Source organism: Triticum dicoccoides, chromosome 4B (genome assembly GCF_002162155.2).
Source record: "Triticum dicoccoides isolate Atlit2015 ecotype Zavitan chromosome 4B, WEW_v2.0, whole genome shotgun sequence".
NCBI classification, from domain to species: domain Eukaryota; kingdom Viridiplantae; phylum Streptophyta; class Magnoliopsida; order Poales; family Poaceae; genus Triticum; species Triticum dicoccoides.
Genome location: NC_041387.1, coordinates 383,313,167 through 383,326,965, shown reverse-complemented (window position 1 = coordinate 383,326,965; position 13,799 = coordinate 383,313,167). Strand labels below are relative to the sequence as shown.

The following is a 13,799-nucleotide window of genomic DNA, read 5'->3' as shown; positions in this document are numbered from 1 at the left end:
GACACGGGGTGGAGGGATCCGCACCATTGGCCATGGCGGCAAGGGCGGGACAGAAGCCCTCAAACCTGCTGCGAAAGTTCTCAAGTCCTCAAATACCTAGTGAAACATTGATGTGTAGCATTTTGGTCTGCTAGAAATAAGTTTCTTTTAATGCTCATGCTGGTCAAGATTGATGCTGGTCCATTTGCGTTTCATTTGTTCATCGGGCATCTGTCCGTGCTCATGCTGGTTCGTTTGCGTTATGCCCATGCTAGAGATAAACCTGATAGGGGATATTGCAAGCAAATGCTAGTCTATTCATTACCCTAGATATTGCATATTTTATTGTAATAGGTCATGGCATTGGTACAAATATGTTATACACGTTGATTGCACAATGTAGTTCATTTATGTCAATCACCTATGTACCGGCAGCATTTAAGTTGGTTCTCATAACCATAGGACTACATCAGTAGTAATATAGTGCTACTAGTCCTCTCTCTCCATAACAAGAAACAGGATAATGGAACAGAGTAGAAAGAAGAAAGTTGTGATCAGTTTTTATAAGCATAGTTTATTCGCAATGGTATAATTTTGCCAGTAGTAAAATATTCTTATTTTTCTTCAAAAAAAACCATAATGGTCTATTTTTGCGTATTGTAAATCTGTATTTCTATATTCTGGTGCGTCTAATTTTGCTTCAAACAACCCAATGCATAGAAGTCTAATTTTGCCTATTGTAATTTACATTTCAACACTTTCATTTTCGTTCATTCTCAGTTCTAAAATGGTGCTACAAACAAGAGAAAAGGAGGTGGTAAAAGGGCAAAGTCTAGCCCAGTTCCTGAAGCATCTAAGAAGACTTCTGCTACACATGATAGCTCAGCAAATAACACATGAAGGGAATTTCCCCCGTCAAAGAACACAGGAAGCAAAAAATGTCCTCCGTCTAAGACCACAAGAAGCAAAAAGAAGCTATGAACCTTGTTGTTTAGTTCATGCAACTACGTGTTATTTTGTGGAGTAGTATGCATATGTGAACCTTGTGTTGAAAATATGCCCTGGAGGCAATGATATTTGTATTATTATATTTCCATATTCATAGTTAATAGTTTATATTTCATGTTATAATTGTTATGATCCTGAAATATGTGATTCGGTGAAAAACTCATATGCACATGTGAAATGAATAACGATAAACAATAGGTTCCTAGTCTCGCCTCTAAGACTCGCTCAAGTGTTGTTACCGATCAAGTTTTCCAGATCTTCAGATATAGTTAAGTGTAATGAAGTAGAAATTATTAATTATAACAAGAAAATTATGTTTCTACAATTGGATTGCAGAAAAGAATATTTGAGTTACAAATTTAGCGAATGTCTGATGAGCTATAAAAAGAATTTTATAGCTTGCACCTCCTAGAAACACTATTGAGAGTAGACTGTTTTGGGTAGATGTAATCAAGCTATGTATGACATGGTGAGATCAGAGATGACATTGATTGTTCCACCAATATACTTTTAATGTGATGATTTAGAGACTATGGCTTTTACACTGAAAAGAGCGCCATCAAATTTATCAAAATAAGTGCTACTTTGTAGGTTATCCCAAATGGTTGGGTATCCCTTTATCACTACGCCGAGGCAAGGTGTTTTGTCAACAAATTGAGGAAATTTTGAAGAAAATGTTTTCTGCAAAAGAGTGAGTGGGAGGACAGTGCAATTCGACGAGATTACAGAATCTTCATGAACAAGTCAAAGAAAAGAAACACTAGAAGTATTCTAAAATTTCTTACCGTGACTAATACAGAAGCCTCTACATAGGATATAGAGACTTCGGTCGAACATGCAGCTGAACTATATAGGTTGGAAAAATCGTACAAACCTTTAGGGTATGTAGACGAAATATTGTTGAAACAAACAATGAACCTATAATACAGAGAGAAGCGTTGATGATCCTTGATTTCGGAATTGGCTATACGCCAAAATAATTCGAGATAGTATCGATACACATAATTCAAGTTTAGAACTTGATAGACCCTCTGAAAGACTTAAACTCTAAGGTGTAGTGATGGATCTATAAATTGACAAAGATAAAAATATTTTATAATGCTTGACTTGTTGCAAATAGTTTATGACAATATCAAGGAGTTGATTATAACGAGATTGTCTCATCATAATAATACTTAAAGTCAGTTCGGAATAAATGAGCAATTACTAAATATTTCAGTTATGAGATATAACAGATGGATGTCAAAAATGATTCCCGTGAGATGGAAAAAGAACCAAGGATGTATATTTGATACTATCCAAGGTAGTTTTCTCGATCCGGAGGATGCTAGTAAGTGTGCAAACTTCAAGAGATCCAGTAATGATCTGAAGCAAGCATACTGAAGTTGGAATCTTTGTTTTGATGAATTGATCAAATAATATGATTTCATCGATAGAAAAAAAGATGATTATATTTACAAGAAAGTAAGTGGGATCATGATAATATTGCTAAACAATGTGTGTACATGACACATTGTTGATTGGAAATTACATAAATTTCTTGACACGGATTAAGACTTTATTGGAAATAGTTTTCAGTAAAGTACTTAGGCAATATAGTCCTTGTATTAGACATAATAATCTATGGAGATAGTAGTGTCTAATCGGGCTTAGCCAAAATACATATTAACAAAAGTACTAAAGTAGTTTAGTATGGAAAATGTTAAGAAGAGTTTTCTTGTCAAAGTCACATGGAAGGAGTTCTTAGCAAGAATCGGTATCTTGAAATATTGATGAGTGAAATACATGATTTCAGAGTAAAGTTAGCGGAATGGTCAAATTGTTGACCATAAGGCAACAGTGAAAATATCATTAAGTATTAACGACATGTTTCTCGCATATGGAGAAAATGGAGAGATTGTTGTAAGGAGTAACATCAATACATGCTTGATGTAAGTGGTACATCGACAAAAATCTTCAATTGGTGCTCCAAGCAAATTTCAATTTAAATGATTTATGGTGGCACAGTAAACTGGAATTGGTCCAGGAAAGTTAATGTGGTGAATTATATAATAGAAAGTTAAGTATATTGCCGCTTTAGAAGGAACAATAGAGGGTGATGAATCAAAGGTTCACTTATGAACTTGGTATGGTTTCTAGATGATTGTGCAAAAAGAATATTGTTCTCAGACAATGGTTCTGTAACTCAATCTAAGGAATCAAAGGTCTTACGGATGATTCAATATATACTTAGCTTGTTTCACACAAATTATGATTTTACGTGAAAGCACGATGGATGCATTGAAATGCAAATGATACACACGGATCTGAAGTTGTCAGATTTGATAGGACAAAGTCTATACCACAAGCAAAGCATGGACTGACACCAGATTACTATTGTATAAAAGTTAAAAGTGCTAACTAGATTAGCGACTCTAGTGCAAGTGGGAGAAAGATGAAAATAATTTCCATATTCATAACTAATAGTTTATATTTCATGCTATATTTTTTATGATCCTAGAATATGCGATTCAGTGAAAAACTCACATGCACGTGTTTCTTCCACACACGCATGCAAAGAAAGACAAGCCAGATGATGCCAGCGTGATTTTTTTGGGTTTTCAATTTTTAAAATATTTTATCTCTTAAATGAAAAATGCGATTGAAAAACCATTCTCAACATTAAATCCGTTGCGACGAGATCTTCAAAACTATATCTCATATCGATATGTTTCGACTATTTTTTAGGGTTAAAGTTGACATGTCTATTGCACATAAATTGATATGCTGTTTACAATGAAGTTGCCATAATATGTATCAACTACTTTTTCTTCTATGTTTAAATTAAATTTTGACATGTTATAGAAAGGGGATTAATAAACTCCCATGGCGAATTACTACAATTTTCCATGATCCATGAAATAATTTTGACATGGTTCATAATTAAAAAGAAATCCATCGTCAATTACTTTAAAAATGCATTGTCGATGACTCAAATTTGCCATGAACCAGAAACTAAAATTGTCATGATGAATTACTTAAATTTGCCATGATATATACATTAAAATTTTCCATGGTTCATAAAAATACAATTTCCATGGTAAAAAGCTAGAATTTCCATGATCAAAATACTAAAATTGCCATGATCTATAAACTAAATTTTCCATGGTGAATTACAAGAATTTTCATGATCCATGAATTAAAATTTGCCGTGGTTAATTACTAAAAATTTCCCTAGTCAATTAATAAAATATACCATGAGAAGTAGTCAAAAATACAATGGTAGTATTAAATCTAGAAGAAAAAAAATAGATAAAACATATCATGGCAACTCTAGTATAAACTCTGACAACTTAAGAATGAACATCATGGCAATTTTTGGCCTAGAAAAAAGTCGTCGAAACATATCAATATAAGATTTAGTTTTGAAGATCTTGTCGAGACGGATTTAATAATGAAAATGAATTTTTAATTATTATTTTTGTTTAAGAGATAAAATATTTTTAAGTCCAAAAACACAAAAAAAAATCTGCCGATGTCATCTATTTGATGTTGCAAAATGGATGGTCAAAAGGGTGTTTGGACTTTGTTGCTTCGTGCCACATATGACACTTATCATTTGAGTTATTTAATCAAGTCGTTCTTATGGTGGTAGGCCACGTTAATTTTGGCACTTTCCGCACTTTGACGATTTCAGGACGCTCTTTTTTACATTCACCGCCCGGGTCCGACGCTGACAACCCCATATATCATCGTGATCCCATTCATTATTTATTTCTCACAACCGAGGGCAACGATCTGCCCCGGTGCGCCGGCCCAACTGTTGGGCCGGTCGCACCGCGACCATTGGATCTGAGCACGTGGGCCGTTGGATCCGGCTGAAGAAAACAATTCGCCCTATCATCTCCTACCTTGCGCCGCGGCGCCGCGCCTCCTACTGCCCCTACCGCTCCAAGCGTTGCGCAGCCCCTCCCCCCTCACGCCCCCCTCCCGCCCCCGGTCGTCCTCGTCTCCGTGCTCGTCGCCACCGGTCGCCATAGCCGCTCGTCGTTGCTGCTGCAGTAAAAAATGCTTCAGATGCATCAAAAAAATGGGGGTCGTTGGTTCCAGCAATGGCAGGGGCGCTTCTAGCACACACAAAATGTGTTCCTTGCCATTGCCACGGTGTTGTGCTCGTAGCATCACCGGTAGTCATTAGTTGCAAACAAAAAATAGCACTGATTTTCAGCAAATCTAATGTCCGGTTCCAGCAAAAGTTCTGCAAATGTCACCATTTAAAGCAAAAAAATCCGCCGGTTCCAGCAAAAAAATTCGCCGGTTCCAGCAAAAAATGAAGCCACTTCCAGCAGAAAAATTCAGTGCGGTTGTAGCAAAAACGCGTCGCCGTCGTCGTCGCCGGTTGTAGCTCGCCGTGAAGGGTCGCAACAAAGTGAGTCGCTGGTTGTAGCAAACGATGCCGCTGGTTCCAGCAAAAATGACATCGTCGCAGGTTCCAACATTTTGGTTGAAGCTTTCTCGATCTCTTGTAGAAGCTTTTTCATCTGCGGAATGAAGCTTTTTTATCTGCGGGATGAAGCTTTTTTTAAACGGTTGCAACTTTTGTAGTGTCTGGTTGAAGATTTTCAATCTCTGGGTTAAAACTTTTTTATCTGCAGGATGAAGCTTTTGTTAAAACGGTTGCAGCTCTTCATGTGTTCTGAATCTGGTTTGATGCTTTTTTATTTACTAGATGTAGCTTTTTGCATTCATGGTTGTAGCACAAGCATTGCCATTTGCGGCTGCAGTACCAGTACGTCCGCGCGGCCGCCATTACTGGTTCCAGCAAAACCAGTACGCGATTGCAGCTCCCTTCCCAGCCGGTTGTAGCATCTGTGTGCTCCACCATCATGGCTGCCAGTCGAGGTAGTAACTCGTCCCGTTGATTCTCGCCGTCGGCGCTCTGAGTAGCTGGAAAAACAGTGGTGGATGGGGTTGAGACTCAATGGTGGCGGCGCCCTCCGGCGACCGGCCGGCGGGGCGCGGGACGATGGAGCTCGAGGGCGCGGCTCGCGGGCGCGCGCAGCCCTCCGGCGGCCGGCCAGCGAGGTGGCGGGGCGCGGGGTGACGGAGCTCGGGGGCCCGGCTCGCGGGCGCGCGCAGACTGCGTGGGCACGACCGGGGGAGGGGATGGATAAAGATGCACGGGCCCACATTAGAAGAAAAGTTGCTATATATGCGTGTGTTGTGCGTGACGAGGCAGGAACGGGCCGAAACTTCAGCCGGTGCGCCGGATCTAAACATTTCCTCTGATATAGTGCATGAATTTATGAGAAGGGAGATACACTGTTGGAGCTACCCGTTGGGCACCACTCGTTTCCGGTGCTCCCCACGCCTGGGAAACCACGAGTCGTTGACAGAGCGCGAATCTCAAAGGCAGTAGATAAATCGATAGAATAAATGAAAGCAGCCCACGCGGCCCCTCCGGGCAGATCAGGAGCGGGTCACGTTGTCCACGCCGCACGGCACGAGCCTTCACGAGGGTAGGGCAACCGACCCGCCCCGCTCTGCTCTCTTGACAGTGACAGCAACGGATTTCTACCAGTACTACTGCTGGTTTAGCTAACAAAAGTTGGGTTTAGCTTGTCCGGACGGAACAACCAACAACCCCGACGACGAGACGACTCCACGCAGGCCGCCGTGGACGCGCGCTTCTCCCAAGCAAGTCCAACCCCTACCCCCAGCCATCCATCCGCACTAAAGCCTTCGCTGCGCTAGATCTCGCCGCCCGCCCCCGATTTGTTTTCTCGGCCTCTCCCCGTAGCTCGCTCGGCAGATCTGCGCCTCCTGGGAATCTCCGTCGCTTCCGTCCAAAGGCCCGATTCTTTTCTTGCTCTTCGCTGAGGCTTTCCCCGGATCGCACGGTCGGGGGACACACAGGATGATGGGTCCTGCGTGGTGGGCTGTGCTGGTGCTGCTGGCCATGGCGGACGCCGTGGCGGGGAGGTTCGTGGTGGAGAAGAACAGCGTGCAGGTGACCTCGCCCGAGAGTCTCAAGGGCAAGTACGAGTGCGCCATCGGCAACTTCGGCCTGCCGCAGTACGGGGGCACCTTGCAAGGCTGGGTCGTCTACCCCAAGGACAACAGGCAGGCCTGCAAGGAGTTCGACGTCTCCTTCAAGGGCCACAAGTCGGGAGCCCGCCCCAACTTCGTCCTCATCGACCGCGGAGGTGATTCTTTTCTTTTCTTTTCGGATCTTGCTGTGCTGTGCTTCATTTATTTATTTATATTATTTACTAGTATTATATGCTGCTCATGGCGATTAATACTACCGGCTTAGTTTGCTCATTTATTTATTACTGTTGTTTCAAACAAAAAAGGAAGCTTGTTCAGTTATAAGGGGATTAATTAGGGCAATCTTCGATTGGTCTCATTTATTAGGAAGTTTGTACTAGTACTACATCAATCATTAGCTTCCAATACGCTTCTCTTCCCTTGGATACAGTAAGGTTTTTCTTCTATCTGTATATATAGCCTTTGCGGTAGCGACATGCGTGCATGGGGGATTGGTTTCATTTTCAGCTACATTTGGGGTAGCAGTCACTTCGTTTGGGTTATTGTGACACTGGTAATATCAATAACTCAGTTGATGTTCAGTTGTTGCAACCCAGGAAAAGAAGACAAGTCCTGCTGGCTGCTGTAGTAACATCATCATCTCTTATAACCATTTTCTGCTTCATCTAGCATGATACATAGATACAAGTAGCCTACGGTAGCAGAGCCAGAATGAGCAGGCATAAATGTGTTTATGAAACACGCCTTATAATTTTGTAACTAGCAAGTAATATGATCCAGAACTTTAATAGCAAAAGAAGTTTCAGGTCAAATTTCTAGCTTTAGTACTTTACTTACTTACGAAGCCTTTTATCCCAAACAAGTTGGGGTAGGCTAGATATGAAACCCTTTCACGAGGACTTCCCAGGAGGTCACCCGTCCTTGTACTACTCTCGCCCAAATGGGTTTCATATCCAAAAGACTGGCTAGTTTTTACGTTGGCTCGCCAAGCCTATCACAACCCTTAGATATGAAACCCTTTCACGAGGACTTCCCAGGAGGTCACCCATCCTAGTACTACTCTCGCTCAAATGGGTTTCAAACCTATGGGACTGGCTAGTTTTTACGTTGGCTCGCCAAGCCTATCACAACCCTCCTCCTTTACCCGGGCTTGGGACCGGCTATGCCTAGAAGACATAGGCGGAGTTAAATTTCTAGCTTTAGTAAAGATAAAATTTGATGTTAAAGTTGGAGTAGGAAGCCACCAGCAGGATAGGAGTGCTAACGCCACCTGTTTTTTGCCTTTCTGTTCTTTTGTTTTGGTTGGCTTAGCACGTGTCTTTTCTATTTTTCCTGAATATGCCTAAAAATGTGCGTCGGTGCTTAATTATGTTTACGAAGCTAGTACAAAGTTGGGTCACTTATTTTGGGACGGAGGGAGTACATGTTATTGCTCGTGGTTTTTAAAACATGTAATTAGCTTAGCATCTTTCTGCTTAATTCTCTTTGGTATTTTCCCCTAGTCTTAAGTGATTATTCTAATTTCTTGGTTTATTTTCCTCTGTGATGAACAGAATGCTTTTTCACAACAAAGGCATGGAATGCACAACTTGCTGGAGCTGCAGCAATTCTCGTTGTGGATAGCAAGGACGAGCCTTTGATCACAATGGACAACCCAGAAGATACTGGCACGAAGCACTTAGAAAATATCACTATTCCATCAGTGCTGATAACAAAGAAACTGGGCGAGGACCTTAAGAAATCTGCTGAAAATGGTGACATGGTTAGTGTCCTCCTGGATTGGAGGGAATCCCTTCCCCATCCCGATGAGCGTGTAGAGTATGAATTCTGGACAAACAGTAATGATGAATGTGGTCCTAAATGTGATATGCAAATGGATTTTGTGAAGAGCTTCAGAGGAACCGCACAAGTTCTTGAGCAGAAGGGTTACACACAGTTCACTCCTCATTATATTACATGGTATTGCCCGGAAGCTTTTACCGTGAGCAAGCAATGCAAATCCCAGTGCATAAATCATGGGAGATATTGTGCACCGGACCCAGAGCAGGATTTCAGCAAAGGATATGATGGAAAGGATGTCGTGGTCCAGAATTTACACCAAGTCTGTGTATTCAAGGTTGCCAATGACACTGGCAAGCCATGGTTGTGGTGGGATTATGTACATGACTTTGCCATTAGATGCCCAATGAAGGAGAAGAAATACACACATGAATGTGCAAGTCATGTTATTAAGTCACTTGGTAGGTCTAATTGGCATTGATGTTCATATCTCAGAAATTTTCATTATATTATTCTTTATAATATTTTACTAATCCTGCAGAGTTACATTTTCTAAAAAAACTGCTTAGTTAATAATTGCTGTTAAATTTGCTCGTTGCAGGTTTGGACATGGACAAGATAAACAAGTGTGTTGGAGATCCTGAAGCTGATGAGGAAAACCCAATTCTAAAGGCGGAACAAGATGCCCAAGTATGATCTTATTGAGAAAGAATGACCTTTTTTCTGTCAAATAGTGCCTTATTCATGCACATTTTTCATCAAATTATGGTATATTCAGCTATATGTTTCTGTGATATAGATTGGTCATGGTAAACGAGGAGATGTCACGATACTGCCAACCCTTGTCGTCAATAACAGGCAATACCGAGGTTGTCTACCGGTTTTCTACCACTAGTTACCCCCCTCCCCCGATATTGTCTGTGTTACAGTCTAGTTCTGTTTTCAGGTAAGTTGGACAAAGGTGCTGTTCTAAAAGCAATCTGTTCAGGATTTGAGGAGACAACTGAGCCCGCTATTTGTTTGAGTGAAGGTATGTTCACCTTTTTGTTTAAGTGTAGATTTTCTTCCTAGATCTTGCCTTACCATGGAATGCTATTTTCTTCTTTTTTGTTCACTATAGATGTTCAAACAAATGAGTGTTTGGAGAACCATGGAGGTTGCTGGGTCGACAAGGCTAATAACGTCACTGCATGCAAGGTACAGTTTGAGCTCAGGATACCTCTGATATTTCATCTTCTCTCCTTCATTTATTCTTGTCTTGTAGGATAACTCTAATTCGCTGGATATGAAAATGTAGGATACCTTCCGTGGGCGTGTTTGTGAGTGCCCTATTGTCAAAGGTGTAAAATTCGTGGGGGATGGATATACCAACTGTGAAGGTACCATGAGAATTTAGTTATGTGATTGAATTTGCTAAAATGGTTTCAGTAATGGGTGTTCTCGTATTAATTACTACTGGAACAATGTGGTTGCCATAAAGTGTATTGGTTCACTTTTGCACACCATCCTATTATTGGAGTTACGTCAATTCTTTGTAAGCTTAGTATTAACATTTTCTATTATCAGCTTCCGGTGTTGGTAGGTGTGAGATCAACAATGGAGGATGCTGGAAAGAAACTAAGAATGGGAAGACAATATCTGCCTGCTCGGTAAGTGGATGAGTAGACGTTATTATGAGGCCTACTAGTTTTAGTCGCGATTCTTTAGAAGAGCGAAAACTAAATTCAGAAAATCTGCAGCATGAAGAATCTGAAGGTTGCAAATGTCCACAAGGTTTCAAGGGCGATGGTGTAAAAAGCTGTGAAGGTACTTTATCATTATTCAGAAACTTACTTTTGCATGACTTGAACACAAAATTTGGTTTGAGCCCAAGCTAACCCTAGCAAAATTTGGCTAACCAATATTTTATTCAAGTTTTTGGTTACACATATTTTGGCCAATGTTGGCAAGAAAAGTGAACTAGAATTGGCTAGAGGGCATGGGCATGGCAAAATATTACTAGCAATCATCCAAACAAGAGCAATTTTTTGGTTATTACCAAAAAAATGGTATCGTTATTTTTGGTCACCATCCAAACATACCCTATTTCTCATTGAACACCAACACCTGAAAAGCCTGGCAATTCCGTATTGGATGCCATATCGATACTGATATTTACTGGCTTGTGATACTATAATGCTGTATCCATGAGGTATCGAGGATATAAAAATAAAAATAAATTAACTTGGATACATGCTGATGCATGTTAGATACGTGGTGGATACAGCTCAGACCAATAATAGCCCATAACTCGCAAGGGTAATTTGACCATCATCTCCTGTGATCTTGTCTAGTGCGTCACTTTCCTGACTCCCCTGCCCCTTTCTCTGTTCTGACCCCAACCACCTCACTCCCTTTCGCCTCATGCTAGTCATAGTGGGAGTAACTTAGCTGGTAACATAACACACCCCAAGACAAGTTTGCTTATGTGGCAGCTAGTTAATGAGGAGAGAGGTGCTTGGAGTAACAGCTTATGTTACCATCACATAGCGCTTCCCAAGAGAAGCCGAGTCTACAAGCTAATAAATGCAACCATATATGATACTATTTCTATGACACTTTGCACTATGAAGGTAGTAACATAGACTAGTGTCATATGCATGACACTAGTCTAAGTTACTTCCCACTATGACTAGCGGTTTCGCCCCTTGACACCTAGGTGGTGGTGCCAGCGACTAGCAGGCGGTTGTAAGCTCCTCCTGCTCAGTGTTCCAACACGCTAGCACCAATTCTTCTTATCTCCTACGGGCAGGGGTGGTGCCAGGAATTTACACTAAGGGGGGCAATCAAACAGACAACCCAGATGCGAGGTGACTGGGGGCCATACAATGCAACTTAGCTATGGCATATAATGTTCTTTTAATACTCTAGTTAAACATAACCACATATTGTCATTTTCTGAAAACGGTGTGTCCTCAGATTGATATCACCCCGATACCATGAACGTGTATCCATGTCAGTTCTGCATAACTCTCAACATATTCTAGAGAAAACTAATAAATTGCTTTTAGTTGAGATATTATTTGGTCATTAGGGTTGTTTTATTGATATTCATGTTGCGAGCGGAGTGAAGATTTCAAAGTATGAGAACTTAAGGACTTCTGGAATTATTTCCTTTGGTCCACCCTATGTGCAGATATTGATGAATGCAAAGCGAAATCTGCCTGTCAGTGCAATGGCTGCAGTTGCGAGAATACATGGGGAAGCTATGAATGCAGCTGTGGTGGTAACAACATGTTATACATGAGAGAGCAAGACACGTGCATCAGTGAGTAGCCTAACCTGAGATTTCTCCTTAACTATCTTGTTATTTGTCTTGCAAGAACTAGTATACTACTATATTATTAGTGATAAGAAGCAAATTCACCTGTTCAGTTGAGCAAAATAGCTTCTTCTGTTTGAGATGGTTGAACTTATACTTTCCTGTTATTTGAGATGCTTGATATTATACTTCAGTTAAATGATGAACTAGTTGTTTCCAAGTCACAAGTAAGTTGTGAAGATCAGGGATTGTGTTAGTTGCTGAATAAACGATGGCTACCGCCACAATGATTTTCCTTGATGTTTGTATATGGTGAATTATTACACGTTCTTTGTTTAGCCTTACCAATGCAGATGACCAAGGCTTTATATTGCTGTGTACTGTAAGGCTAGTTTTTATTCATAGAAGTTGGTACAGTCGCAGTTTTAAGTATTGGCAAGTGAAGCAGCAGCTGCAGGATGTGTTTACCGTAATCCGCACCACATTGATCTTGCACTCAATTTTGCTGCCTGAACACAAATGATGACAACACATGATACATGTGCATAAAAATGCAGTTTTATGTATACTCTAGTTCTTCAGATATTCTGTTAACCTAATGCTGTCAGCAACTAAAATTGTGTCACAGTTTAATTTGATCACTTGTTTATATTGTTGTACTCTAGTGCTAGTCTAATGCTGTTGATAAACTCGTTGCAGGCAAACAAGCTGCCTCCTCAGTCGGCTGGAGCTTCATGTGGGTTATTTTCTTCGGACTTGTATTTGCCGGGGTCGGAGCATATGCAGTGTACAAATACAGGCTACGGGTAAAACATCTCTACTCATCCTCGTAACGCTTGACATTTATTTATTTTCAAGTGGTCTTGGGTTGGACTTGAACCAGTCAGTTGTTGATAATAATACCTGTTTATGTGTGCTACCAGAGTTACATGGATTCGGAGATCCGCGCCATCATGGCTCAGTACATGCCTTTGGACAGCCAAGAAGGCGCAAACCAGCAACAGCATGTCGCGCATGCTGGTGATATCTGAGACCAGATGGCACTGCTTTTGCTGAGCAACACAGAAGCGTGCAGTGTATGTATTATCATCGGTGGCGTCGGCTTTACAGCGCGAAGCAAAGATACGGTTTGTACGCGAGGAGATTTGATGTATGATTCTAGGAGTTACACTGTTGTGCACCTTCATTTTGTGAGACACGATGCACAGCATAGGCGGATATTGTCACGGTTACCCTACTCCCTTTGTCGGCTCTAGACTCATTGCATACTACGAACGTTCTACGTGTCAACATCCTGTAAATACTTGGTGTTCAGACTACTTGCCCCCGTTATATCTGAATAAATCTGGAGCCTAGAGGTGGTATACAGTTCTTTCCTTTTTATCTGTGATGTGAGTAGAGCAATCGCTGTTTGCTTTTTGAAGTGGTCAGTCACAGCATAGGCAATCGTGGAACATTTCCTTGCTCCTCTCGATAGGGGTAGCAGTGCTTGGTGTGTGAGGTGTCAAGATAATACTCCCCAGTCCCATAATATAAGAACGTTTTTTACACTAGTGATCATGATAGCGCAGAGGGGAAGTAAAATTAGGTTCTTCTAAAAAGAATATCTATACACGTGGAAACCGCCTCCTGGGTCGTTCTTGCCACTCCGGAGGCACCTCTAGCCGCTAGCAACCTCAACTCCCTCCTTTCTCGATCCTCG

General features: G+C 41.2%; 1 protein-coding gene across 1 annotated transcript; it reads left to right on the top strand.

Annotated features, from left to right (window-relative positions):
- Nucleotides 1-6,586: 6,586 nt before the first annotated feature.
- On the top strand, nt 6,587-13,480 carry LOC119296226 (vacuolar-sorting receptor 1-like). Its single transcript, XM_037574625.1, has 12 exons — nt 6,587-7,172; nt 8,571-9,257; nt 9,398-9,486; nt 9,596-9,665; nt 9,743-9,826; nt 9,917-9,993; nt 10,094-10,175; nt 10,363-10,445; nt 10,536-10,602; nt 11,972-12,103; nt 12,797-12,903; nt 13,021-13,480. Exons 1-12 carry the CDS (start codon nt 6,884-6,886, stop codon nt 13,126-13,128), a joined length of 1,875 nt encoding a protein of 624 aa, XP_037430522.1. The 5' UTR covers nt 6,587-6,883; the 3' UTR covers nt 13,129-13,480.
- The last annotated feature ends 319 nt before the right edge of the window (nt 13,481-13,799 follow it).